The 24,557-nt window shown below is 63.1% G+C and overlaps 1 protein-coding gene across 2 annotated transcripts; it reads right to left on the minus strand.

Moving 5' to 3' along the window:
- Positions 1–1,302: 1,302 nt before the first annotated feature.
- LOC135425215 (epiplakin-like) lies at positions 1,303–10,176 on the minus strand. Of its 2 annotated transcripts, none has more exons than XM_064677425.1 (2): positions 10,032–10,176; positions 1,303–5,715 (listed from the first exon to the last, which is right to left on the minus strand). In XM_064677425.1, exon 2 carries the CDS (start codon positions 5,669–5,671, stop codon positions 1,412–1,414), a length of 4,260 nt encoding a protein of 1,419 aa, XP_064533495.1. In that variant the 5' UTR covers positions 5,672–5,715; positions 10,032–10,176; the 3' UTR covers positions 1,303–1,411. The 2 variants fall into 2 exon arrangements, with proteins under 2 accessions (XP_064533495.1, XP_064533425.1); XM_064677355.1 differs by lacking the exon at positions 10,032–10,176 and adding an exon at positions 5,997–6,155.
- Positions 10,177–24,557: the final 14,381 nt, after the last annotated feature.

Here is a 24,557-nt window from a genome sequence, read left to right on the forward strand (position 1 = left end):
TGGTGTCTGTCCTGAGCAGAGGGTGTCTGTCCTGACCAGGGGGTGTCTGTCCTGACCAGAGTGTGTCTGTCCTGAGCAGAGTGTGTCTGTCCTGAGCAGAGGGTGTCTGTCCTGACCAGGGGGTGTCTGTCCTGAGCAGAGGGTGTCTGTCCTGAGCAGAGGGTGTCTGTCCTGAGCAGAGTATGTCTGTCCTGAGCAGAGGGTGTCTGTCCTGACCAGGGGGTGTCTGTCCCTCTGCCCCTCTCCTGGGGCCTGAGCAGAGGGTGTCTGTCCTGACCAGGGGGTGTCTGTCCTGACCAGAGGGTGTCTGTCCTGAGCAGAGGGTGTCTGTCCTGACCAGGGGGTGTCTGTCCTGAGCAGAGGGTGTCTGTCCTGAGCAGAGGGTCTCTGTCCCTCTGCCCCTCTCCTGGGGCCTGAGCAGAGGGTGTCTGTCCTGACCAGAAGGTGTCTGTCCTGAGCAGAGGGTGTGTGTCCTGAGCAGAGGGTGTGTGTCCTGAGCAGAGGGTGTGTGTCCTGAGCAGAGGGTGTCTGTCCTTCTGCCCCTCTCCTGGGGCCTGACCAGAGGGTGTCTGTCCTGAGCAGAGGGTGTCTGTCCTGACCAGTGTGTCTGTCCCTCTGTGGCTCTCCTGGGGCCGAGGTTGTGCTGCCCCCACCCCCTCACTGGGGTCTCTGCCCGTTCCCCCTCGGGAGACTCTCCAGCCCCCCCTTGGGTGCTGGCCCCACATCCCCCATCCTTGGCCATTCCTGTGTGTGCCCAGCACAGCCACGGGCTCCTGGACCCCCCCAGAGCCCCTCCAGGAGGGGCAAAGGAACCCTCAGCACAGGGGTGGGTGAGAGAGCAGGAGTTTAACCAGGAGTTTAACCAGGAGCTGAGAGAGCAGGAGTTTAACCAGGAGTTTAGCCAGGAGTTGAGAGAGCAGGAGTTTAACCAGGAGTTTAACCAGGAGTTGTGAGAGCAGGAGTTTAACCAGGAGTTTAACCAGGAGTTTAACCAGTTTAACCAGGAGTTTAACCAGGAGTTGAGAGAGCAGGAGTTTAACCAGGAGTTTAACCAGTTTAACCAGGAGTTTAACCAGGACTTTAACCAGGAGTTTAACCAGGACTTTAACCAGGAGTCTAACCAGGAGTTTAACCAGGAGTTTAACCAGGAGTTTAACCAGGAGTTGTGAGAGCAGGACTTTAACCAGGAGTTTAACCAGGAGTTGTGAGAGCAGGAGTTTAACCAGGAGTTTAACCAGTTTAACCAGGAGTTTAACCAGGAGTTGAGAGAGCAGGAGTTTGACCAGGACTTTAACCAGTTTAACCCGCTGCACACGCGGGTTTGTCACAGCACTGACACACGGAGGGGCGTGGGGGGCACAGTCCCAGGGGTGCCCGGGGGGCTGAGCCCCCTCTGTGCCGGGGGTGGGTGTCAGTGGTGCCGCCGGGGGCCCTGCTGGCGCTGGGGGCCCGTGGTGACGGTGGTGGTGATGGTGATCCTGTTCACCGTCAGCCCCCCGGCGCCGTACGAGTCGAGGTGGGCCTCGCGCCGGTACTCGGAGACCTGCTTGGAGGAGAGGAGCTCCCACACCGACACCCGGCGCTCCTGGCACGGCCCCAGGGTGATGTAGGAGCCCTCGGAGCGCAGCAGCTCCACGGTCTGGAGGGGCAGGGCCGCGAGGTGCCTCCCCTGGCCGGGGGGCACGGGGCTGCCGCTGGTGCTGAGCAGCTCCTGGAGGGGGGGTGTCCCCTCACGGCACAGCTCCAGCAGCTCCTGCCTCTTCTCCTGGGGGATGTCCTCGGAGAAGAGCAGGTCCCACAGCGAGACCTGCCTCCCCTGCAGCTCACCCACTGACCCCTCGACTGGGGTGGCCTTCAGGGCCTCTTCCCAGGCCCTGTCCCCGTGCAGGGGGGTGGGCTCAGCCTCTGTGCCCTTGGACTCAGCCTCTGTGCCCGTGGGCTCAGCCTCTGTGCCCGTGGGCTCTGCCTCAGGGCCACCCACGGGTGATCTGAGCTCTGCCCCTGCTGTCGCTGCCTTGGTCACGATGGTGGTGACAACGCTCTTCACCTGCTCCAGGCTCAGCTCCCCTGCCTCAAACAGCTCCAGCAGCTCCTTCCTGTTCTCCTCGGGGACGTACTGGCAGTGGAGCAGGTCCCACACGGAGACCCTGTGGCCCCGAAACTCCCCGACCTCCACGTCGACCACCGTGGCTTTCAAAGCTGCTTCGCTCGGTTCTTCCTTGGGGGGGTTGTCACCCTCCTCTCCTGCCCCTGTCGCAGTGTCCTTGTCAGAACCCTTGACTTTAATTTGGAATTTCCTTCTTGTAGATTCTCTTTTCTTGATGAGAGTGGTGACAACAAGCATTAACTGCTCCAAGGCCAGTGTCCCCTCACGGCACAGCTCCAGCAGCTCCTGCCTCTTCTCCTCGGGGATGTCCTCAGAGAAGAGCAGGTCCCACAGCGAGACCTGCCTCCCCTGCAGCTCACCCACTGACCCCTCGACTGGGGTGGCCTTCAGGGCCTCTTCCCAGGCCCTGTCCCCGTGCAGGGGGGTGGGCTCAGCCTCTGTGCCCTTGGGCTCTGCCTCTGTGCCCGTGGGCTCAGCCTCTGTGCCCGTGGGCTCTGCCTCAGGGCCACCCACGGGTGATCTGAGCTCTGCCCCTGCTGTCGCTGCCTTGGTCACGATGGTGGTGACAACGCTCTTCACCTGCTCCAGGCTCAGCTCCCCTGCCTCGAACAGCTCCAGCAGCTCCTTCCTGTTCTCCTCGGGGACATACTGGGAGTGGAGCAGGTCCCACACGGAGACTTTGTGGCCCCGAAACTCCCCGACCTCCACGTCAACCACCGTGGCTCTCAAAGCTGCTTCGCTCGGTTCTTTGGGGGAATTGTCACCCTCCTGTCCTGCCCCTGTCACAGTGTCCTTGTCAGAACCCTTGACTTTAATTTGGAGTTTCCTGCCTGTGGATTCTCTTTTCTTGATGAGAGTGGTGACAACAAGCATTAACTGCTCCAAGGCCAGTGTCCCCTCACGGTACAGCTCCAGCAGCTCCTGCCTCTTCTCCTCGGGGATGTAGTCGGAGAAGAGCAGGTCCCACACAGAGACCTTGTGGCCCTGAAACTCCCCGACCTCCACGTCGACCACCGTGGCTTTCAAAGCTGCTTCGCTCGGTTCTTCCTTGGGGGAATTGTCACCCTCCTCTCCCGCCCCTGTCGCAGTGTCCTTGTCAGAACCCTTGACTTTAATTTGGAATTTCCTGCCTGTGGATTCTCTTTTCTTGATGAGAGTGGTGACAACAAGTGTTAACTGCTCCAAGGCCAGTGTCCCCTCACGGTACAGCTCCAGCAGCTCCTGCCTCTTCTCCTGGGTGATGTAGTCAGAGAAGAGCAGGTCCCACAGCGAGACCTGCCTCCCCTGCAGCTCACCCACTGACCCCTCGACTGGGGTGGCCTTCAGGGCCTCTTCCCAGGCCCTGTCCCCGTGCAGGGGGGTGGGCTCAGCCTCTGTGCCCTTGGGCTCTGCCTCTGTGCCCGTGGGCTCAGCCTCTGTGCCCGTGGGCTCTGCCTCAGGGCCACCCACGGGTGACGTTTGCTCTGCCCCTGCTGTCGCTGCCTTGGTCACGATGGTGGTGACAACGCTCTTCACCTGCTCCAGGCTCAGCTCCCCTGCCTCAAACAGCTCCAGCAGCTCCTTCCTGTTCTCCTCGGGGACATACTGGCAGTGGAGCAGGTCCCACACGGAGACCCTGTGGCCCCGAAACTCCCCAACCTCCACGTCGACCACCGTGGCTTTCAAAGCTGCTTCGCTCGGTTCTTCCTTGGGGGGGTTGTCACCCTCCTCTCCTACCCCTGTCGCAGTGTCCTTGTCAGAACCCTTGACTTTAATTTGGAATTTCCTTCTTGTAGATTCTCTTTTCTTGATGAGAGTGGTGACAACAAGCGTTAACTGCTCCAAGGCCAGTGTCCCCTCACGGTACAGCTCCAGCAGCTCCTGCCTCTTCTCCTGGGTGATGTAGTCGGAGAAGAGCAGGTCCCACACAGAGACCTTGTGGCCCTGAAACTCCCCGACCTCCACGTCGACCACCGTGGCTTTCAAAGCTGTTTCGCTCGGTTCTTCTCTGGGGGAATTGTCACCCTCCTCTCCCGCCCCTGTCGCAGTGTCCTTGTCAGAACCCTTGACTTTAATTTGGAATTTCCTGCCTGCAGATTCTCTTTTCTTGACGAGGGTGGTGACAACGGCTGCCATCTGCTCCAGAGTTAACAACCTCTCGTGGTACAGCTCCAGCAGCTCCTGCCTCTTCTCCTCGGTGATGCAGTCGGAGGAGAGCAGGTCCCACAGGGAGACCTGCCTCCCCCGCAGCTTCCCAGCCGGCACACTGACGGTGGTGGACTTCAAGACGTCATCCAGGTGTGTGTACTGAGCTGAGCAATCCTCCCCATCGTCCCCTGCCCTCGCCACTGCCCTGTGTGGATTCCTGGCCTTTGCCGCGGCGTTCGCGGCCTCTGCTCTGTCCAGGATGGTGGTGACCACCGTGGCCACCTGCTCCGTGCTCAGGATCCCCGCCCTGTACAGCTCCAGCAGCTCCTGCCGCCTCCCCTGGGGGACGTGTTTGGAAAAGAGCAGGTCCAGCAGGGACACGTTCTGGCCCCGGAACTCCCCGGCAGTGACCTGGACGGTCGCAGACTTCAAGGACTTTCTCAGCTGCTGCTCCTGGGATTGCACGTCCCGGGCTGGGGGTGCCGCCCTCGCCTCGCTGCGGGGTTTGGCTGCGGGGGAGCTCCGGCCCCCCTTTCCCGTTTCTGCCCCGGTGACGGTGGCGGTGAGGACGGTCACCATCTGCGGGATGGTCACCGCGCCCGCCCGGTACCTCCTCAGCAGCTCCTCCCTCTGCAGCTCGGGGACGTAGCGGGAGAAGAGGAGCTCCCAGAGGGTGACGCTCTGGCCCTGGAAGAGCCCCACGCCGAGGGTGGTGCGGGCGGCCTGCAGGGCTCTGCGGGCGTCCTCGGGGAGCTGGTGGAGCACGGAGTCCTTGTCCATCAGCTGCAGCAGGAGCAGCCCCGTGTCGGGGTCGGGGACGCAGCGGCGCAGCAGCTGCACGTAGGTCAGGTTCTCGTGGGTGTTGGGGTCGAAGCAGCTCCTGGTTTGATTCTCGGGGTTGCAGAGGAACCGTCCCGTCTCCTGGTCCAGGTAGCCGCGCTCGCAGGCCACCTCCACGGGGACGCGGTGGCCGCGCTCGGGGTCGATGATGCCGCCGGTGGCCACCTGGGCCCCGAGCAGGCGGACGGCGTGTTCCCGGACGATGAGCTCCTGCTGCATGGCCTGGAAGAGCGAGATCCTGCGCCCCGTGCAGGGCTCCGCGTACCCGGTCACGGCTCCCTCTGCCGACAGCAGCTTCTCGTAGAAGTCCCGGCCGATGAGCCCCGAGGCCAGCGCGGCTCTCACCGAGAGCTGCTCGTTGCTCACGGGGTCCGTGAGCAGCCCCGAGGCAGCCTGTGCCTCCAGCAGCACCAGCGCCGTGCCCGGGGTCAGGAGCCCCCTCACCATGGCATCGTAGACGCTCAGCTTCTTGTTCTGGGCCTGGACGAGGACTCCCGCGATGAAGCTGTTCCCGCCCCCGCCCATCTCTCTCTCTTCACCCGCAATCAGGTTCCTCCCCGACTCGTTGTTCCCGGGGCGTTCACTCCTCCCGTGCATCGTCTCTGGGGAACGCTCCTGCTCCCGCGGGGCACCCTCGGTGTCTGAGGAGAGACAAACGAACAGACCCCGCGCTCAGACCCAGCGCCCTCCGCGGTTTTCCCGGGGGGTGTGGACGGAGCCTCTCCCTGGAGGGCGTCACAGGAGCCCAGGGGGAAGCAGGGAGTGGGATCTGGGGCTCTGCTGCCGTGCTGCTCCCTCAGAGCAATCGCAGGGTGCAGGCCGAGCAGTCCAAGGGCATGTGACAGGTCAGGGACAGGCACACATCACACAGAGAAGCGTCTCCTCAGCAGCAGGGACACCGTGGCCTTGCTCCAGGACCCACCTGCTCTCCCGGAGCCCGACACTGACTCAGACCTGTGGCCTCAACCACCTTCCTCTTCCATTCCTGGGTGACACAACCATCACTTGCTTTTGGGCTGATGCCACTGGGTGCCAGCACGAGGTAGGAGTACTGCTCACCTCCCTGTTCACATCCCTGTTTGCCTCCCTGCTCCCATCCCTGCTCCCTCCCTGCTCACCTCCCTGTTCACCTCCCTACTCACATCCCTGTTCACCTCCCTGTTCACCTCTCTGCTCCCTCCCTGTTCACCTCCCTGCTCACATCCCTGCTCAAATCCCTGCTCACCTCCCTGTTCACCTCCCTGTTCACCTCCCTGCTCACATCCCTGCTCCCTCCCTGCTCACATCCCTGCTCCCTCCCTGTTCACCTCCCTGCTCAAATCCCTGTTCACATCCCTGTTCACGTCCCTGTTCACCTCCCTGCTCCCTCCCTGCTCCCTCCCTGTTCACCTCCCTGTTGACATCCCTGTTCACATCCCTGCTCACATCCCTGCTCCCTCCCTGCTCACATCCCTGCTCCCTCCCTGCTCACATCCCTGCTCCCTCCCTGCTCACATCCCTGCTCCCTCCCTGCTCATATCCCTGCTCACATCCCTGCTCCCTCCCTGTTCCCTCCCTGCTCCCTCCCTGCTCCCTCCCTGCTCACCTCCCTGTTCACCTCCCTGTTCACCTCCCTGTTCACATCCCTGTTCACCTCCCTGCTCACATCCCTGCTCACATCCCTGCTCCCTCCCTATTCATCTCCCTGCTTCCTCCCTGCTCAAATCCCTGCTCCCTCCCTGCTCCCTCCCTGTTCACCTCCCTGCTCACATCTCTGCTCCCTCCCTGCTCAAATCCCTGCTCACCTCCCTGTTCACCTCCCTGTTCACCTCCCTGTTCACATCCCTGCTCATATCCCTGCTCCCTCCCTGCTCATATCCCTGTTCCCTCCCTGTTCATCTCCCTGCTCACATCCCTGTTCATCTCCTTCCTCCCCTCTCTGCTCCTTCCCTGCTCTCTCCCTGCTCACATCCCTGCTCCCTCCCTGTTCACCTCCCTGCTCCCTCTCTGCTCCCTCCTTCCTCCCTCCCTGCTCCCTCCCTGTTCACCTCCCTGTTCATATCCCTGCTCCCTCCCTGCTCCCTCCTTCCTCCCTCCCTGCTCCCTCCCTGCTCACATCCCTGCTCCCTCCCTGCTCACATCCCTGCTCACATCTCTGCTCACATCCCTGCTCCCTCCCTGTTCCCTCCCTGTTCACCTCCCTGCTCAAATCCCTGCTCCCTCCCTGCTCCCTCCCTGCTCACATCCCTGCTCACATCCCTGCTCCCTCCCTGCTCACATCCCTGCTCCCTCCCTGCTCTCTCCCTGCTCCCTCCTTCCTCCCCTCCTTCCTCCCCTCCCTGCTCCCTCCCTGCTCACATCTCTGCTCCCTCCCTATTCATCTCCCTGCTCCCTCCCTGCTCATCTCCCTGCTCACATCCCTCCTCCCTCCCTGCTCACATCCCTGCTCCCTCCTTCCTCCCCTCCCTGCTCCCTCCCTGCTCACATCCCTGCTCACATCCCTGCTCCCTCCCTGCTCACCTCCCTGCTCATATCCCTACTCACATCCCTGCTCACATCCCTGCTCCCCTCCCTGCTCCATCCCTGCTCCCTCCCTACTCACATCCCTGCTCACATCCCTGCTCCCTCCCTGCTCACATCCCTGCTCCCTCCCTGCTCCCTCCCTGCTCCCTCCCTACTCACATCCCTGCTCCCTCCCTGTTTATCTCCCTGCTCCCTCCCTACTCACCTCCCTGCTCTCTCCCTGCTCCCTCCTTCCTCCCCTCCCTGCTCCCTCCCTGGCAGATTTTGCTGGTGGTCACTTCAGGAGCTCAGGTCACGCCAAGAGCCAGTCGTGGCTCCCTGACATGTTACCAGCAGGCTCAGAGAGGCTCTGGCTGGTGCTGCCACTCATTTTCCACCTTGGCTGGCCCGGCACTGGCCCCCTGTGGCAGCGGTGGGACACGGCCAGCAGCCGGCAGGTGACAGGCACCCAGCAGCAGGCAGGTGACAGGCACCCAGCAGCAGGCAGGTGACAGGCACAGCCCAAGGCGTGGCTGTGCCCTGAGATCCTCCTGGGTGTGGGATCCCACACCAGCCTGGCCCGACACAGGACACGGGAACGGTCTCAGGGATGGACAAGTGGCTGCTCAGAGGTGGCTCTCTGGGTTCCTGGGTCACTGCTTGTTATAAAGCCACGGGATCAGCAGAGCCCCCGGAGCCCCCAGACCCTGCCCTGCCACCCTCGTGTCCTGCAGAGCTGGGGGGGCTGGTCCTGTCTGTGGCTCCGTGAGCTGGGCACGTTTTGGATCTGCCTAAACCCAGAATCATCCTGGAATCCCAGCGTGGTTCGGGCGGGAAGGGACCTTGAAGCTCGTCTGGTTCCACCCTGTGCCGTGGGCGGGGATGCCACCCACTCCCGGGATGTCTCATGTGCTGTCACCTGCTCCCCTCGTGAAGCCCTGTAAACAAACTCTCACCCTCCCCAACATCGTGCAGCGATGAGGCCACGGCCTTGTAAAAACAGCAGAATGGGAACCCAAAGCATCTCTCTGGGAACACCCATGGCCCGTAAACCGCCGTGACTGACAGTAATGACACGTTTCCCTCACTATCGGGGGCAGAGCTTAAGTCTCCAGCTGTTTTCCCAACTGGTCGGGAATTCCCTGAGTCATCGCTTTCGATCCATTTAAATACCGGATTGATGCCGGGGCAGGGGCAGCACGGGGCGGGGGGAGAGGTTTGTCCCAGCAGCCCCAGCCCAGCCCCTGCCCTTTGGGGACCCCACCTGTGGCTTCGGGCTCTTCTGCCACCCACAGCTCCGGCCCACCTTTGTGCCTCCAGCCCCCGGCAGCAGCTCCTTCCCCTCCCTGCCCCACTCCGAGGACGCAGCCGGGAGGTGACGGGCTGGTTGTGCCGCCTTCTGGGGTGGCACCGGGTGCTGGACAAGGTCGTGTCACACCCTGGAGGTGACGGGCTGGTTGTGCCGCCTTCTGGGGTGGCACCGGGCGCTGGACAAGGTCGTGTCACACCCTGGAGGTGACAGGCTGGTTGTGCCGGGCTGGGGTGGCACCGGGCGCTGGACAACGCCGTGTCACACCCTGGAGCCGGCGACACCTTTGTGGGACACGAGTGTCGTGTGAACACCCTGAGCTGCAAAGTGGTTTCCCAAGTGCAGCCTGTCATTAGCCGGTCTCTAATCAGCCTCCTGATGCCGGGGCTGGGCTGCACACGCAGCTCCCGGGGCAGGGGCTGGCTGGGCCTTTGAGCTGTCGCAGCCCAGCCCGAGACACGCCACTGGAAGCGATTTTCCAGCTGGAGAGAGCGGGGGCGGCCCCACGGGGGTCCCCAGCCCTGCCTGTGCCCTGGGGAGGGACATCACACCAGTTCCCCCAGCCCAGTGCTTGCTCGCAGCCTCCTCGCCAGGCTCCCAGCCGAGCCCCATCACCCCATCCACAGCCTCCAGCTCTGGGATCTCACCAAGCCCTGCTGTGCCAGCCACAGCCTCCTGTGCCAGCTCCCAGCTCAGCCCAACTGTGCCAGTTCCCAGTTCAGCCCCACTGTGCCAGCCACAGCCTCCTGTGCCAGCCACAGCCTCCTGTGCCAGCCACAGCCTCCCGTGCCAGCCCCCAGCTCAGTCCCACCGGCCCAGCCTCGGGCCCCGGGTGCCCGCGGGCTCGGGCGGGTCCCACAGCTCTGGCTGTTCCCCTCCCTCATCCCAGCTCAGCTGAAGCGTCGGGGACACAGAGTTGGTCGCAGGGAGCAGCAGCTCCAGCCAGCCCTGGTGCCACTCGGTCACTTTGTGCCCTCCCAGAAAAGCCCCGAGCCCTGCCCGGAGCCCCCCTGCTCACCAGCCCCGGGGTCTCAGCTCCCCACGCTGGGGGACGGGGCACAGGGGAGGTCCCCACATCCCCTGCAGGTCCCTGGCAGCTGCACGGAGGGTGCCCTGCAGGACCAGGGCTGTGCTGGCCCTGGGGACCCCGGGTGGGCTCTGTCCTACCTGCCGGACACGTATCCAGAGCGGTGGATCCCTGTCGGGCTCTGGTCCTGGTCCTGGTCCTGGTCCTGGTCCTGCTCCTCCTCCTCCTCCTCTTCCTGCCGCCTCCCAGCCAGGACGAGCAGCGAGGCAGGTACCCGATTTAAATCCTTCCCTTCCCCGCCCCTGGGGATCCGAGGAGGCCCTGCCCTGTGCTGACACGCGGGATCACACCTGGGATACACCTGGAATACACACCTGGACCTCTGAGCACGGACCCACAGCGGGTCCGGGACCCCGTGGGGTGGCAGGGCAGGGGCACGGGGAGCAGCCCCGGTGGGAGACGTGGGACACATCCCACTGTGAGGCTCCCGGACTCTGCCACCCCCTTCCTGTGACAGCCCCGTGTCCTGCCTGTCACAGGGGTCTCCACGGACCTGGCTTGTCACATCTGGGCTTGTCAGACCTGCCCTTGCCCCCCCTGACCCCCTTGGCCGGCTGGGGAGCTGCAGCCCCTCTCCTGCCGCTGTCCCTGCGCCCCGGCTGGGACAGGGACCGAGCCTGTCCCTCCTGTGGCCGTGTCTGGCTGTCCCTGAGCCCCGGCTGGGACAGGGACCGAGCCTGTCCCTCCTGTGGCCGTGTCTGGCTGTGCCTGTGCCCCGGCTGGGACAGGGACCGAGCCTGTCCCTCCTGTGGCCGTGTCTGGCTGTCCCTGTGCCCCGGCTGGGACAGGGACCGAGCCTGTCCCTCCTGTGGCCGTGTCTGGCTGTCCCTGCGCCCCGGCTGGGACAGGGACCGAGCCTGTCCCTCCTGTGGCCGTGTCTGGCTGTGCCTGTGCCCCGGCTGGGACAGGGACCGAGCCTGTCCCTCCTGTGGCCGTGTCTGGTTGTGCCTGGGCCCCGGCTGGGACAGGGACCGAGCCTGTCCCTCCTGTGGCTGTGTCTGGCTGTGCCGGGGCCCCGGCTGGGACAGGGACCGAGCCTGTCCCTCCTGTGGCTGTGTCTGGCTGTGCCGGGGCCCACAGCAGGGGACAGAGACCGAGCCTGTCCCTCCTGTGCCCGTGTCTGGCTGTCCCTGTGCCCCGGCTGGGACAGGGACCGAGCCTGTCCCTCCTGTGGCCGTGTCTGGCTGTGCCTGTGCCCCGGCTGGGACAGGGACCGAGCCTGTCCCTCCTGTGCCCGTGTCTGGCTGTCCCTGCGCCCCGGCTGGGACAGGGACCGAGCCTGTCCCTCCTGTGGCCGTGTCTGGCTGTCCCTGAGCCCCGGCTGGGACAGGGACCGAGCCTGTCCCTCCTGTGGCCGTGTCTGGCTGTCCCTGTGCCCCGGCTGGGACAGGGACCGAGCCTGTCCCTCCTGTGGCCGTGTCTGGCTGTCCCTGAGCCCCGGCTGGGACAGGGACCGAGCCTGTCCCTCCTGTGCCCGTGTCTGGCTGTGCCTGGGCCCACAGCAGGGGACAGGCATTGGCCACGTGTGTGCAGGGGGACATTGGTGAGGGTGTGTGTGCTCCCATCCGCCTGCACACGGGTGTCCGTGCATTGGGGTGTGGCTCTGGTGTGAGTGTGTGGGTGTGACTGTGTGTGTGACTGTGTGTGTGTGTGACAGTGTGGGTGTGTGTGACTGTGTGGGTGTGTGTGTCAGTGTGTGTGTGACAGTGTGTGTGTGACTGTGTGTGTGTGACTGTGTGTGTGTGTGTGACTGTGTGTGTGTGACTGTGTGTGTGTGTGTGACTGTGTGTGTGTGACTGTGTGTGTGTGTGACAGTGTGGGTGTGTGTGACTGTGTGTGTGTGTGTGTCAGTGTGTGTGTGTGTCAGTGTGTGTGTGTGTCAGTGTGTGTGTGTGACAGTGTGGGTGTGTGTGACAGTGTGTGTGTGTCAGTGTGTGTGTGTGACTGTGTGGGTGTGTGTGTGACTCTGTGTGTGTGTGTCAGTGTGTGTGTGACTGTGTGTGTGTGTGTGTGACTGTGAGTGTGTGTGACAGTGTGAGTGTGTGTGACAGTGTGTGTGTGTGTGTCAGTGTGTGTGTGACTGTGTGGGTGTGTGTGTGTGACTGTGAGTGTGTGTGACAGTGTGAGTGTGTGTGACAGTGTGTGTGTGTGTGTCAGTGTGTGTGTGTCAGTGTGTGTGTGACTGTGTGGGTGTGTGACTCTGTGGGTGTGTGTGTGACTCTGTGTGTGTGTGTCAGTGTGTGTGTGTGACTGTGTGATCCCAACACGTGTGTCAGTGTGTGTGGGTTACTCTTTGTGATCCCAACACGTGTGTCAGTGTGTGTGGGTTACTCTTTGTGATCCCAACACGTGTGTCAGTGTGTGTGGGTTACTCTTTGTGATCCCAGACATGTGTGTCAATGTGTGTGCCAGGCGTGGCCAGGGCAGCACGTGCAGCTGCCCCAGCTGGGCTGTGTGACCGTGCCCTGCCGTGGCCCCGGCCCCGCGTGGGCGACTCGTGTCCCCGTGTGTCACTCGTGTCCTGTGTGTGACCCGTGTCCCCGTGTGTGACCCGTGTCCCCGTGTGTGACTCCTGTCCCCGTGTGTGACTCCTGTCCCCGTGTGTGACCCGTGTCCTGTGTGTGACTCCTGTCCCCGTGTGTGACCCGTGTCCCCGTGTGTGACCCGTGTCCCGGTGCGTGACTCGTGTCCCTGTGTGTGACTCGTGTCCCGGTGTGTGACTCGTGTCCCGGTGTGTGACTCCTGTCCCCGTGTGTGACTCCTGTCCCCGTGTGTGACCCGTGTCCCCGTGTGTGACTCCTGTCCCCGTGTGTCACTCGTGTCCCGGTGTGTGACTCGTGTCCCCGTGTGCGGGAGGGTCTCCCCGCCCCGGCCCTGCCCTCCCGGCCGTCCCGCGCTGCTCCAGGAGCACATCGTGCTGCTCCCGGAGCACACCGTGCTGCTCCCGGAGCACACCGTGCTGCTCCCGGAGCACATCGTGCTGCTCCAGGAGCACATCGTGCTGCTCCAGGAGCACACCGTGCTGCTCCCGGAGCACATCGTGCTGCTCCAGGAGCACTCCGTGCTGCTCCCGGAGCACATCGTGCTGCTCCAGGAGCACATTCCTGCCGCCGTGGGCGCTCGCCGGACCTGCTGATCCGCACACCCGGAGCTTTTCCCTCTGACTCACCGCGGGGGTTTGGCTCCGGGGGACACACCTGGGCAGGAGGTCCCTGCCCTCGGGATGTGGGCACGGGACCCGCTCCCGGTGTCTTTGCTCCCTCCTCGGAAGCCCTGCCCTGCCCGGCGTCTGTTCTCAGCCCGTCTGATGCTGCACTCGGCAATCTCATTTCTCTCGTCGTGGCCGGAGTGACAGGACAGGGAGGTGTTTTTAAACTGAAAAAGGAGGGGTTTAGATGGGATATTGGGGAGAAATTCTTCCCTGTGAGGGTGAGGAGGCCCCGGCACAGGTTGCCCAGAGAAGCTGTGGCTGCCCCACCCCTGGAAGTGTCCCAGGCCAGGTTGGATGGGGCTTGGAGCAACCTGGGGCAGTGGAAGGTGTCCCTGCTCATGGCAGAGGTAGGACAGGATGGGCTTTAAGATCCCCCCATCCCAAACCATTCCAGGATGATTCTGTGATTTCCCGTAGGTTCGGCTGTTCCAGCTGGGCTGCAGCAGCTCTTCCCCCCGGGCTGCATCCTCGGCAGGAGCCAGTGCGGGGGTGCAGGGCTCACCTGGCCTCTCCGGGCAGGAGGGACCCTCCTGTCTGTGCCCCCCCAGCCCAGAGCCCGCTCACAGTCCCGGCCTGACGAGCAGAGCAGCAGCGACTCGCTCCACGTTGGTCCCTCCCCGCTCCTCGGACACGGCCACGGCCACACGGGGCCCTGCTCCGAGGTGTGCCAGAGTCACCAGAGCGCTCCCCGGAGCTGGCACAGCTCCTTTGGACGCCTCTGGAGCGCCGGGAGTCGGCGGCTGCCCCCGGAGGTTACTTCGCATCTGACACACAGGCTGTGATTTGTCTCCCCACACCGGACACCGCCCGTGGTGCCGGAGCCCAGGTCCCGTTACGGCCCTGGAGGAATCCCCAGGACACTCCCTGGAGCCCCGGTCCCGTTACGGCCCCAGAGGAATCCCCAGGACACTCTCTGGGAGCCCCGATCCCATTATGGCCCTGGAGGAATCCCCAGGACACTCCCTGGAGCCCCGGTCCCGTTATGGCCCTGTAGGAATCCCCAGGACACTCCCGGAGCCCCGGTCCCATTATGGCCCTGCAGGAATCCCCGGGACACTCCCGGAGCCCCGGTCCCGTTACGGCCCCAGAGGAATCCCCAGGACACTCCCGGAGCCCCGGTCCCATTACGGCCCTGGAGGAATCCCCAGGACACTCCCGGAGCCCCGGTCCCATTATGGCCCTGCAGGAATCCCCAGGACACTCCGGAGCCCCGATCCCATTACGGCCCTGGAGGAATCCCCAGGACACTCCCGGAGCCCCGGTCCCATTACGGCCCTGGAGGAATCCCCAGGACACTCCCGGAGCCCCGATCCCATTATGGCCCTGGAGGAATCCCCAGGACACTCTCTGGGAGCCCCGATCCCGTTACGGCCCTGGAGGAATCCCCAGGACACTCCTGGAGCCCCGGTCCCGTTACGGCCCTGCAGGAATCCCCAGGACACTCCGGAGCCCCGGTCCCGTTATGGCCCTGGAGGAATCCCCAGGACACTCTCTGGGAGCCCCGATCCCATTACGGCCCTGGAGGAATCCCCAGGACACTCCGGAGCCCCGGTCCCATTACGGCCCTGCAGGACTCCCCAGGACACTCCCGGAGCCCGGGGCGTGTCTCCGCTGACCACTTGCAGGTGTGGGATGTGCCCACAAAGCCGCCCCCGGCGCACGGACCTGCCATTCCCGGGCTGCCACAACCATCTCCCGCAGGGAATGGGCCGGAGCGGCACCTCCTGGGGACGCGCCGGGCTCGGAGCAGCCCCACCTCCCTCACCGGGAGCCTCGAAGGGAGCCGGATGGTTGGGAAGCGCCGGTGCCTCCCCCCGTGCCCCTCCCGCATCGTCCCCTCTTGGGTGGAGAACCAGCCGGGCTCCTCCCGGCGGGAACAGAGGGGTTAATCCCTCTCTGATTAATCAGAGGGGTTAATCCCTGCCTCTGGAAGCAGGGCAGCGTCGGGAGGAACCGGCAGCTGTCCACCCTGTTGCCGCTGTATTTTGGTGCTGAAAAAATCTCCGGAGCAGTTAATTAGGGGTGAGATAAGAAAGGGTTTATTTGCCAAGGCCAAGATGTTACAGGACACACACTGGCCGTGCCTGAGAGGTTACACTTTATAACACCATCCACCCAATCCCAGATGTGCCCATCCTGTGGCCTTTACTCTGATCTGCCCCGGGTCCACCTCCTTGAAATGGGTCTGGGGTGTATTTTGGGACCCCTCCTTCATCCATCTTCACCATCATCAGAGCACAAAGGGGCCATAGTTACCTAATTCCTGACCTATTCTGTGGTTTAGGCCCAGATGTGCTGTTCTGTCAACAATCTGGGCCCTGCCTTGACAAAAGACTAAACATTTCTACTGGATTTGGGGCTATGAGTGATATAGGGAGGATAGAATGGGGTGAGAGGGTTAAGGAATCTATAAACAAGGGTGCTGGAGAGAGGGAAAGGGACAAGGGACAAAAGGGAGGGGGGAGGTTGCTGCTTTTAAAATCTACTTCCGCTACTTATAAAACTTACAATTCTTACAAATATTAGAAAAATAAAAAAAACATTAGGGGCTTGAGGCATCAGTCCCTTGGGGAAGCTGTTCCTTAGGCTGCTCCCGGTCTCCACCGAGCCCTGGAGACATCCTGGAGAGCAGAGCACGCAGGCAGCCCCAGCCAGGCCACTCCAGACCCCCGGTGCGTGGGTGACACCGGTGCCTTGAGCCCCTAATGGTTTTTATTTTTCTAATGCTTGTAAGTTTTATGAGTAGTGGAAATGGACTCTGAAAGCAGCATCCCTCACTCCCTCCCTTTTCCCTTTCCCTCTAGCACCCTTGTTTACACCTTCCTTAACCCTCTCACCCCATTCTATGCTCCCCATATCAATCCTACTCCTGAATCCAGGAGAAATGTTTAGTCTTTTGTCAAGGCAAGGCCCAGACTGTTGGCAGAACAGCACATCAGGGCCTGGATAACAAAATGAAGTCAAGAATTAGGTAACTATGTACCCTTTGTGCTCTGATGAAGATGGGATGAACAGAGGGTCCCAAAATACACCCCAGACCCATTTTCATGGGGTGGGCCCGGGGCAGTCCAGAGTAAAGGCCACAGGGTGGACACATTTGGGATTGGATGTGATGGGGGCAGCAGCTCCTGGCTGGGTTTTCAAGGGCAGTGACTCCACATTTCACACTCCCTGCGCTCAGAGGAGGAAGGGAGGGGACAGAGTCACCTCTGGGGACGGTTTGTGTCACATCAGGAGGGACCTTCTCACTCTCTACAACCCCCTGACAGGAGGGGGGAGCCGGGGGGGGGGTCGGGCTCTGCTCCCAGGAAACAAGGGACAGGATGAGAGGAAATGACCTCAGGCTGTGCCAGGGGAGGGGCAGGTTGGGTATTGAGAAAATTCCCTCCTGGAAAGGGCTGCCCAGGCCTGGCTCAGCTGCCCAGGGCAGGGGTGGAGTCCCCATCCCTGGGGGGATGTAACAGCCCTGTGAATGTGGCACTTGGGGACGTGGTCAGTGGTGGCCTTGGCAGTGCTGAGGGAGCAGTTGGGCTCGGGGGCCTTTTCCAACCTGAACAGTTTTGTGATTCCATGGTTCTGGCACTGCCCCCCACCCGCTGCGTGGCCTTTAAGTGGTGGGGTGTTAAAGGGCCGATGGTTTTCAGGCTGAGAAGAAACACCAGGTGAGTTCAGGTCTGGGGGAGCCCCCGAACCACGCCCGGGCTGCCCCCACCTCTGCAGCTGCCCCTCGTGGCAGCTCCACGGGCACAGAGAGAGGCCCTGGACCCACAGGATGCCCCTGTGCTCCCTGACCCACCAGCTGATCCTGCAGCTTCCCAGGAATCCACGGAGACACCCGGGCTCCCATAGGATACCCCTGACCCACCAGCTGCTCCTGCAGCTTCCCAGGAATCCCTGGAGACACCTGGGCTCCCACAGGATGCCCCTGACCCACCAGCTGCTCCTGCAGCTTCCCAGGAATCCACGGAGACACCTGGGCTCCCACAGGATGCCCCTGTGCTCCCTGGCCCACCAGCTGCTCCTGCAGCTTCCCAGGAATCCCTGGAGACACCCGGGCTCCCACAGGATACCCCTGACCCACCAGCTGCTCCTGCAGCTTCCCAGGAATCCCTGGAGACACCCGGGCTCCCACAGGATGCCCCTGTGCTCCCTGAGCCACCAGCTGATCCTGCAGCTTCCCAGGAATCCCTGGAGACACCTGGGCTCCCACAGGATGCCCCTGACCCACCAGCTGCTCCTGCAGCTTCCCGGGAATCCATGGAGACACCTGGGCTCCCACAGGATGCCCCTGACCCACCAGCTGCTCCTGCAGCTTCCCAGGAATCCCTGGAGACACCCGGGCTCCCACAGGATGCCCCTGTGCTCCCTGACCCACCGGCTGATCCTGCAGCTTCCCAGGAATCCACGGAGACACCTGGGCTCCCACAGGATACCCCTGTGCTCCCTGAGCCACCAGCTGCTCCTGCAGCTTCCCAGGAATCCCTGGAGACACCTGGGCTCGGGCACACACACCGGCCTCCCCTGCTGGGAGGTGTGGGAGTCCTTGGCTGAGGGCGCCAGGAGCCACATCAGAGAGCCGGGAGGTGCCTTTCCCAGGGGTGTTTCAGCACCGGGGTGTTCGGGGAGTGTTTTCCCTCAGCGATTGATCCGGGAGAGCTCCTGTGGCAGAGCTCAGGTGCTGACACAGCTCCCGGCTCCCCTCCTGGAGCGCCGGTCCCTGAGCCCCCGGACTGCGGTGCCGGGGAAGGGAGACACGTGGAGCAGGGAACGGCCACACCTGAGGTGGGGACAGCAGCCCCTGTGCTCGGACAGCCCCGGGAACATCCACACCCAGGCAGCACGGGCAGGGTGACACCACCCACCTCCCGGAGAGGATGAGCGAGGTTTTTATCGGTGCATCCCTCGGGGTGGATCAGTGTGAGTCAACACTGTGTGTGTACACACGAGCAGGTTTGTTTTAAAACAGTTTAATTGCCGTGGAAAGGGGGATGGGGGCGTTTTGGTTGTTACCTGTAAAGATGCAAATATGTAAAAATATAAATACGCCCCTAAAGAAAATATACGAGGAAAAGAAAGAAAGAGAAAGAAAGGACGAGAGCAGACAGTGGAGCAGGAGGATTTTACCACCCACGGATCCAGCAATGAGACTCGACTGCTGCAATTTCAGCATCTGTGTCGGAATGATGGTCGTGGTGTTGATCTGCTGGGGGTGGGGTCCCCTGAAACAAGGGTTTAGTGGGTCAATACGCGTTCAGGTTTAGGTGGGGGTGTCCAGGTACCTCCCCCGGGGGGGATTTTTACTGTCTGATGTAACGCTGTGGATCATGTGCTGTCCTCTGGTGGGAGCCTCAGAAATGAGTCTGGGGTGCTTTGGGGGTCTCTGGGGGTCTCTGGGGGTCTTTGGGGGTCTTTGGGGGTTTCTGGCTCCTTTAATGCCGTGACACTGTTGGGGCCCGCCCCTTTTGCCGGGCGTGGCTGAGCCAGATGTGCCTTACAGAGGGAACTGGCTGCTGGAAACCATCCCCTCGCTCCGCAGGATCTGCTTCTGCCCCGCCTTTCCCCTCGCCGGGGCAGAAATCAGCTGGATTGGGGGGTCAGTCCGGGGGATCGGGGACAGGGAGTCACGGGGCTGAACCAGTTTGCCTGAACAAAGTTTGGTCTGTCCCGGGGGGACAGCAGCAACCGGAGAAACGCGGCAGCACCCGGTGCCCCTCTGCCTGACACAACCCGCGGTGTGGAGCTCGTGCTCCGGCATTCCCGGTGCCAGCGGCGTCCCGGGGCACGGAGCCACCCGTGTGGGAGCTCTGGGAAGGTGTGGAGCTCCCCTGCACCCTGTGGGAGCTCTGGGAAAGTGTGGAGCTCCCCTGCACCTTATGGGAGCTCTGGGAAGGTGTGGAGCTGCCCTGCACCCTGTGGGTGCTCTGGGAAAGTGTGGAGCTCCCCTGCACCTTATGGGAGCTCTGGGAAGGTGTGGAGCTGCCCTGCACCCTGTGGGAGCTCTGGGAAGGTGTGGAGCTCCCCTGTGCTGTGTGGGAGCTCTGGGAAGGTGTGGAGCTCCCCTGCACCCTGTGGAGCTCCCCTGCACTGTGTGGGAGCTCTGGGAAGGTGTGGAGCTCCCCTGTGCTGTGTGGGAGCTCTGGGAAGGTCTGGGAGCTCTGGGAAGGTGTGGAGCTCCCCTGCACCCTGTGGGAGCTCTGGGAAGGTGTGGGAGCTCTGGGAAGGTGTGGGAGCTCTGGGAAGGTGTGGAGCTCCCCTGCACCCTGTGGAGCTCTGGGAAGGTGTGAAGCTCCCCTGGACCCTGTGGAGCTCCCCTGCACCCTCTGGGTGCTCTGGGAAGGTGTGGGAGCTCTGGGAAGGTGTGGAGCTCTCCTGCACCCTGTGGGAGCTCTGGGAAGGTGTGGAGCTCCCCTGCACCCTGTGGAGCTCCCCTGCACCCTGTGGGAGCTCTGGGCGAGTGTGGGGCTGACTCGGGGTCTGCAGAACTGTGTGACCAGCAGAGTTGGATCCGAGGGGGGACATCACCCCGGCAGTGTTGGAGCCGAGGGAAGGTCACCTGGCCGGCAGGTATCGCTGCCACACCCACTCTGCCCGTTCCTGCCTGGCCAGACTCCCAGGGCAGGCACTTCTGGAGGAAAGAATAACAAAAATGTTCCCTTTGAAAGGCCCCGGGGAACCAGCCCAGCCCCGCGCCCGGGGGACGGGCACAGACCTGCGGCCACGGGCACACGGGAGGTAAAAACGCTCCTTGTTCCGGCCGGGGGAGACGCGATTGCACAGCTCGGATCTCTGAGGGAAAGGGGCTCCCGGGATTGCACAGCTCGGATCTCTGCGGGAAAGGGGCTCCCGGGATTGCACAGCTCGGATCTCTGCGGGAAAGGGGCTGTTGTGATTGCAGAGCTCGGATCTCTGAGGGAAAGGGGATCCTGTGATTGCACAGCTCGGATCTCTGCGGGAAAGGGGATCCTGTGATTGCACAGCTCGGATCTCTTGAGGGAAAGGGGCTCCCGGGATTGCACAGCTCGGATCTCTGCGGGAAAGGGGCTCCTGTGATTGCACAGCTCGGATCTCTGCGGGAAAGGGGATCCTGTGATTGCACAGCTCGGATCTCTTGAGGGAAAGGGGCTCCCGGGATTGCACAGCTCGGATCTCTGAGGGAAAGGGGCTCCCGGGATTGCACAGCTCGGATCTCTTGAGGGAAAGGGGCTCCCGGGATTGCACAGCTCGGATCTCTGAGGGAAAGGGGCTCTCGAGCATCCTCTGCCATGACACGTAATTCCTGGGAAACAAGGATGGGCCAGGACTTCCTGGTGCTTTAAGGCACCTGGCCAGTGGCAGGGGCCGGGAGGGAGATAAGCTTGGCATGCTGGGGTGGTGCCAGGCATGGTGGGGTGGTGCCAGGCATGGTGGGGTGGTGCCAGAGGTGCTGGGAAGGTGCCAGGGGCACTGGGGTGGTGCCAGGGGCACTGGGGTGGTGCCAGGGGTGAACCACGGCTGCAGCTGCTTCCTGCACAAGGGAACTTGTTTCTTGTTTGGCTTCCTGGCAGCCGAGTTTCCCTTGGCAGCCTCAGGTCACAGGGAGGGGGAGGATCCTGCTCGAGGTCTGGTCCAGGTCCCCCCCCGGCACAGTCCTGTTGCCCCCTGAGGGCACATCGGGACAGGGCACAGTGTGGGCTGAGCTCTGACTGTGCAGTGCCTGCTCTGGGGGAGCCCGAGCCCCCCAACCCCTGAGCCCCTCGACCCCTGAGCCCCCCGACCCCTGAGCCCCTCGACCCCTGAGCCCCCTGACCCCTGAGCCCCCCAACCCCTGAGCCCCCCGACCCCTGAACCCCTCGACCCCTGAACCCCCCGACCCCTGAGCCCCCCGACCCCTGAGCCCCCCAACCCCTGAGCCCCCCGACCCCTGAACCCCCCAACCCCTGAACCCCTCGACCCCTGAGCCCCTTGACCCCTGAGCTCCTCGACCCCTGAGCTCCCCAACTCCTGAACCCCCCCGACCCCTGAGCCCCCTGACCCCTGAACCCCCAAACTCCTGAGCCCCTCGACCCCTGAGCCCCCCGACCCCTGAGCCCCCTGACCCCTGAACCCCCCGACCTCTGAGCCCCCCGACCCCTGAGCCCCCTGACCCCTGAGCCCCCCGACCTCTGAGCCCCCCGACCTCTGAACCCCTCGACCCCTGAACCCCCCAACCCCTGAGCCCCCCAACACCTGAGCCCCCCGACCCCTGAGCCCTCGACCCCTGAGCCCCCCGACCCCTGAACCCCCCAACCCCTGAGCCCCCCCCGACCCCTGAACCCCTTGACCCCTGAACCCCCCGACCCCTGAGCCTTTCGACCCCTGAACCCCCCGACCCCTGAGCCCCCCGACCCCTGAGCCCCCCTGACCCCTGAGCCCCTCGACCCCTGAGCCCCCCAACCCCTGAGCCCCTCGACCCCTGAGCCCCCCCGACCCCTGAGCCCCCCAACCCCTGAGCCCCCCAACACCTGAACCCCCCGACCCCTGAGCCCTCGACCCCTGAGCCCCCCGACCCCTGAGCCCTTGACCCCTGAACCCCCCGACCCCTGAACCCCCCAACCCCTGAGCCTTTCGACCCCTGAACCCCCCGACCCCTGAGCCCCCTGACCCCTGAGTCCCCCGACCCCTGAGCCTTTCGACCCCTGAACCCCCCGACCCCTGAGCCCCCTGACCCCTGAGTCCCCCGACCCCTGAGCCCCCCCCAACCCCTGAACCCCTCGACCCCTGAGCCCCTCGACCCCTGAGCTCTCCAGACGTGCCCAGGGGGCTGTGCACGGAGCAAAGGGAGATGTGCCTCTGCCAGGACCTCGGGAGTCACGGAACCACAGGATGGGTTGGGTGGGAAGGGATTTAAAGATCCCCCAGTCCCACCCCTGCCATGGGCAGGGACCCCTCCCACCAGCCCAGGCTGCTCCAAACCCCGTCCAACCTGGCCTTGGACACTTCCAGGGATCCAGGGGCAGCCACAGCTTCTCTGGGCAACCTGTGCCAGGGCCTCCCCACCCTCCCAGGGAAGGATTCCTTCCCAGTACCCAGGAACCCAGGAGGTGCCCTGGGACACGGGGTTTGCTGTGCACAGCAGGGTCTGATCCCACTCCCCACCACGGGGCACCCGGGGCTTCCCTGGCACAGCTGCCCAGGGCAGGGGGGAGCCCCCATTCCCGGGGGGACTGAGCAGCCCTGGGGATGTGGCACTTGGGGACATCATTGAACAGCCCTGGTGATGTGGCACTTGGGGACATGGACTGAACATCCCTGTGGGTGTGGCACTGGGGGACATGGACTGAGCAGCCCCGTGGATGTGGCACTGGGGGACATCATTGAACATCCCTGTGGATGTGGCACTTGGGGACATCATTGAACATCCCTGTGGATGTGGCACTGGGGGACATGGGCTGAGCAGCCCTGTGGATGTGGCACTGGGGGACATCATTGAACATCCCTGGGGATGTGGCACTTGGGGACATCATTGAACATCCCTGTGGATGTGGCACTTGGGGACATGGACTGAGCATCCCCGTGGATGTGGCACTGGGGGACATCATTGAACATCCCCGTGGATGTGGCACTTGGGGACAGGGTCGGTGGTGGCCTCGGCAGTGCTGGGGGGGGTCAGTCGGACTCGGTGGTCTCAGAGGGCTTTTCCAGCCCCAAGCATTCCATGACTGTGAGGTTCTACGAGCAGGAGGGAAGGCGGGGAGGGAGGCAGGACGGGAGGCTGTGGTGGCACAGAGGACAAGGTCTGCAGGCTCCGCAGGCTCCGCAGGCTCCGGAGGCTCCGGAGGCTCCGGCACACCCGGCTGGGGCCGGGCTTTGGTCTCCGGAGGCCTCAGCTCAGCACCCCTCGGTGCCAGCGCCCTGCTGGAGCCCGGGGGGTCTCGTGCCCCATCCCTGTGAGGTGTCCCAGCCCCTGGCACGGCGTGGCACCCCTGGCACAGGGCAGGCAGCAGCCACAGGGGCTCCGGGGAGTCACCGGGACCGACACCGGCTGCTCCTGTTTGCTGCTGTGGAGCAGGAAATGCAATTTCCAGGATGAGGAGGCTCTGAGGACACCCTGCTGTGGCTTTTCAGTGCCTAAAGGGGGCCTGCAGGAGAGCTGGAGAAGGACTTTGGACAAGGGCCTGGAGGGACAGGACACAGGGAATGGCTTCCCACTGCCAGAGGGCAGGGTTAGGGGGGATATTGGGAAGGAATTCTTCCCTGGGGGCGGGGGAGGCCCTGGCACTGGTTGCCCAGAGGAGCTGGAAGGTGTCCAAGGTTGGACAGGGCTTGGAGCAACCTGGTCTGGGGGAAGGTGTCCCTGGCAGGGGTGCTGGGGCTGGGTGGGCTTTAAGGTCCCTTCCCACTCGAACCATCCCATGTTCCTGTGACTTCTCTCCCGTTAATTTGTCCCATCATTTTTGAGCCCGTGTTAAGTCTCCAGGCTGCACAGCAGGTTAAAGTCAGGAGCCCACAGCTCCTCTGCACTTATTCCCAGGTACTGGCAGCACAGGCTGGGCCAAAACTCCATTTTCCAGGACGTTGCCGGGTTAATTAAGGCAAACGGCCCCGGGCAGCATTTAAGGAGGTCAAGTTTCCCTCCATTAAACAGCAGTAGAACTATTCATCCCTGAACTCTGCAGCAGGGTGGCTCCAGGGCTGCTCCTCTCCTGGAGGGTGGCACGTGGGCTGAGCCACTCGGGACACAGGAGGGACAGGGGAAGGAGGGGGATGGAGGCTGTGCTGGGGCTGGGCAGATAAAACCATGGCAGGGCCAGGGACATTCCAGGCTCTCAGCTCCCGTGGGGATCCCTCCCCCCTGCAGGGAAGGAAAGCAAAGCAAGGGACCAAAGCCCTCTGGGCTGAGGGTGTTTGTGCTCCAGACACCCCCTGGAAAAGCTGGAGAGGCTGAGGGGAGGAGACCCACGCAGGGGACACCCAGAGCCAGCCTGAAACCCTGCCCACACCGAAATCTGCCCTCCGTGCAACACTCAGGACTGAAAACCTGCAACCCCAATGTCGCCCCGAAAAGCTGCTGGGAAAAAAATATCCACCAAGAAAACAGAGGGGAAGGTGGATAAAAATACCTGTCACAGCAACGCCCCCACGGAACAGGGACCTGCACTTAAACCCGGGCGAGGAAAAGGAGGGCGACACGTTTCACCACAGCGACCTGAGGTAACCCGGGCTGGTCCCTCTGTTCCTGGAAGACGACCCAAGGCAAAGCTCAAAGCTTTGTCAAAGGCCCCAGCACTGCCCAGGGGGGGCACTTCAAAGCTGCACCTGAGCTGGGCGGGGGCAGGAGAGCAGAGAGATCAGAGGAGGAAATTCCCTCGGTGGGATCAGAAATGTTTAAAAAAAAAAAAGTTTGAAAAAAGAAAGACAAACACAGGCAGCAAAAGAA

The sequence above is a fragment of the Pseudopipra pipra genome, chromosome 1, assembly GCF_036250125.1.
Source record: "Pseudopipra pipra isolate bDixPip1 chromosome 1, bDixPip1.hap1, whole genome shotgun sequence".
Taxonomy (NCBI): Eukaryota; Metazoa; Chordata; class Aves; order Passeriformes; family Pipridae; genus Pseudopipra; species Pseudopipra pipra.

Bases quoted from the DNA above. Each gene is read 5' to 3' on its own strand.
- LOC135425215 (XM_064677425.1), bottom strand. From the start codon at position 5,671: ATGCACGGGAGGAGTGAACGCCCCGGGAACAACGAGTCGGGGAGGAAC.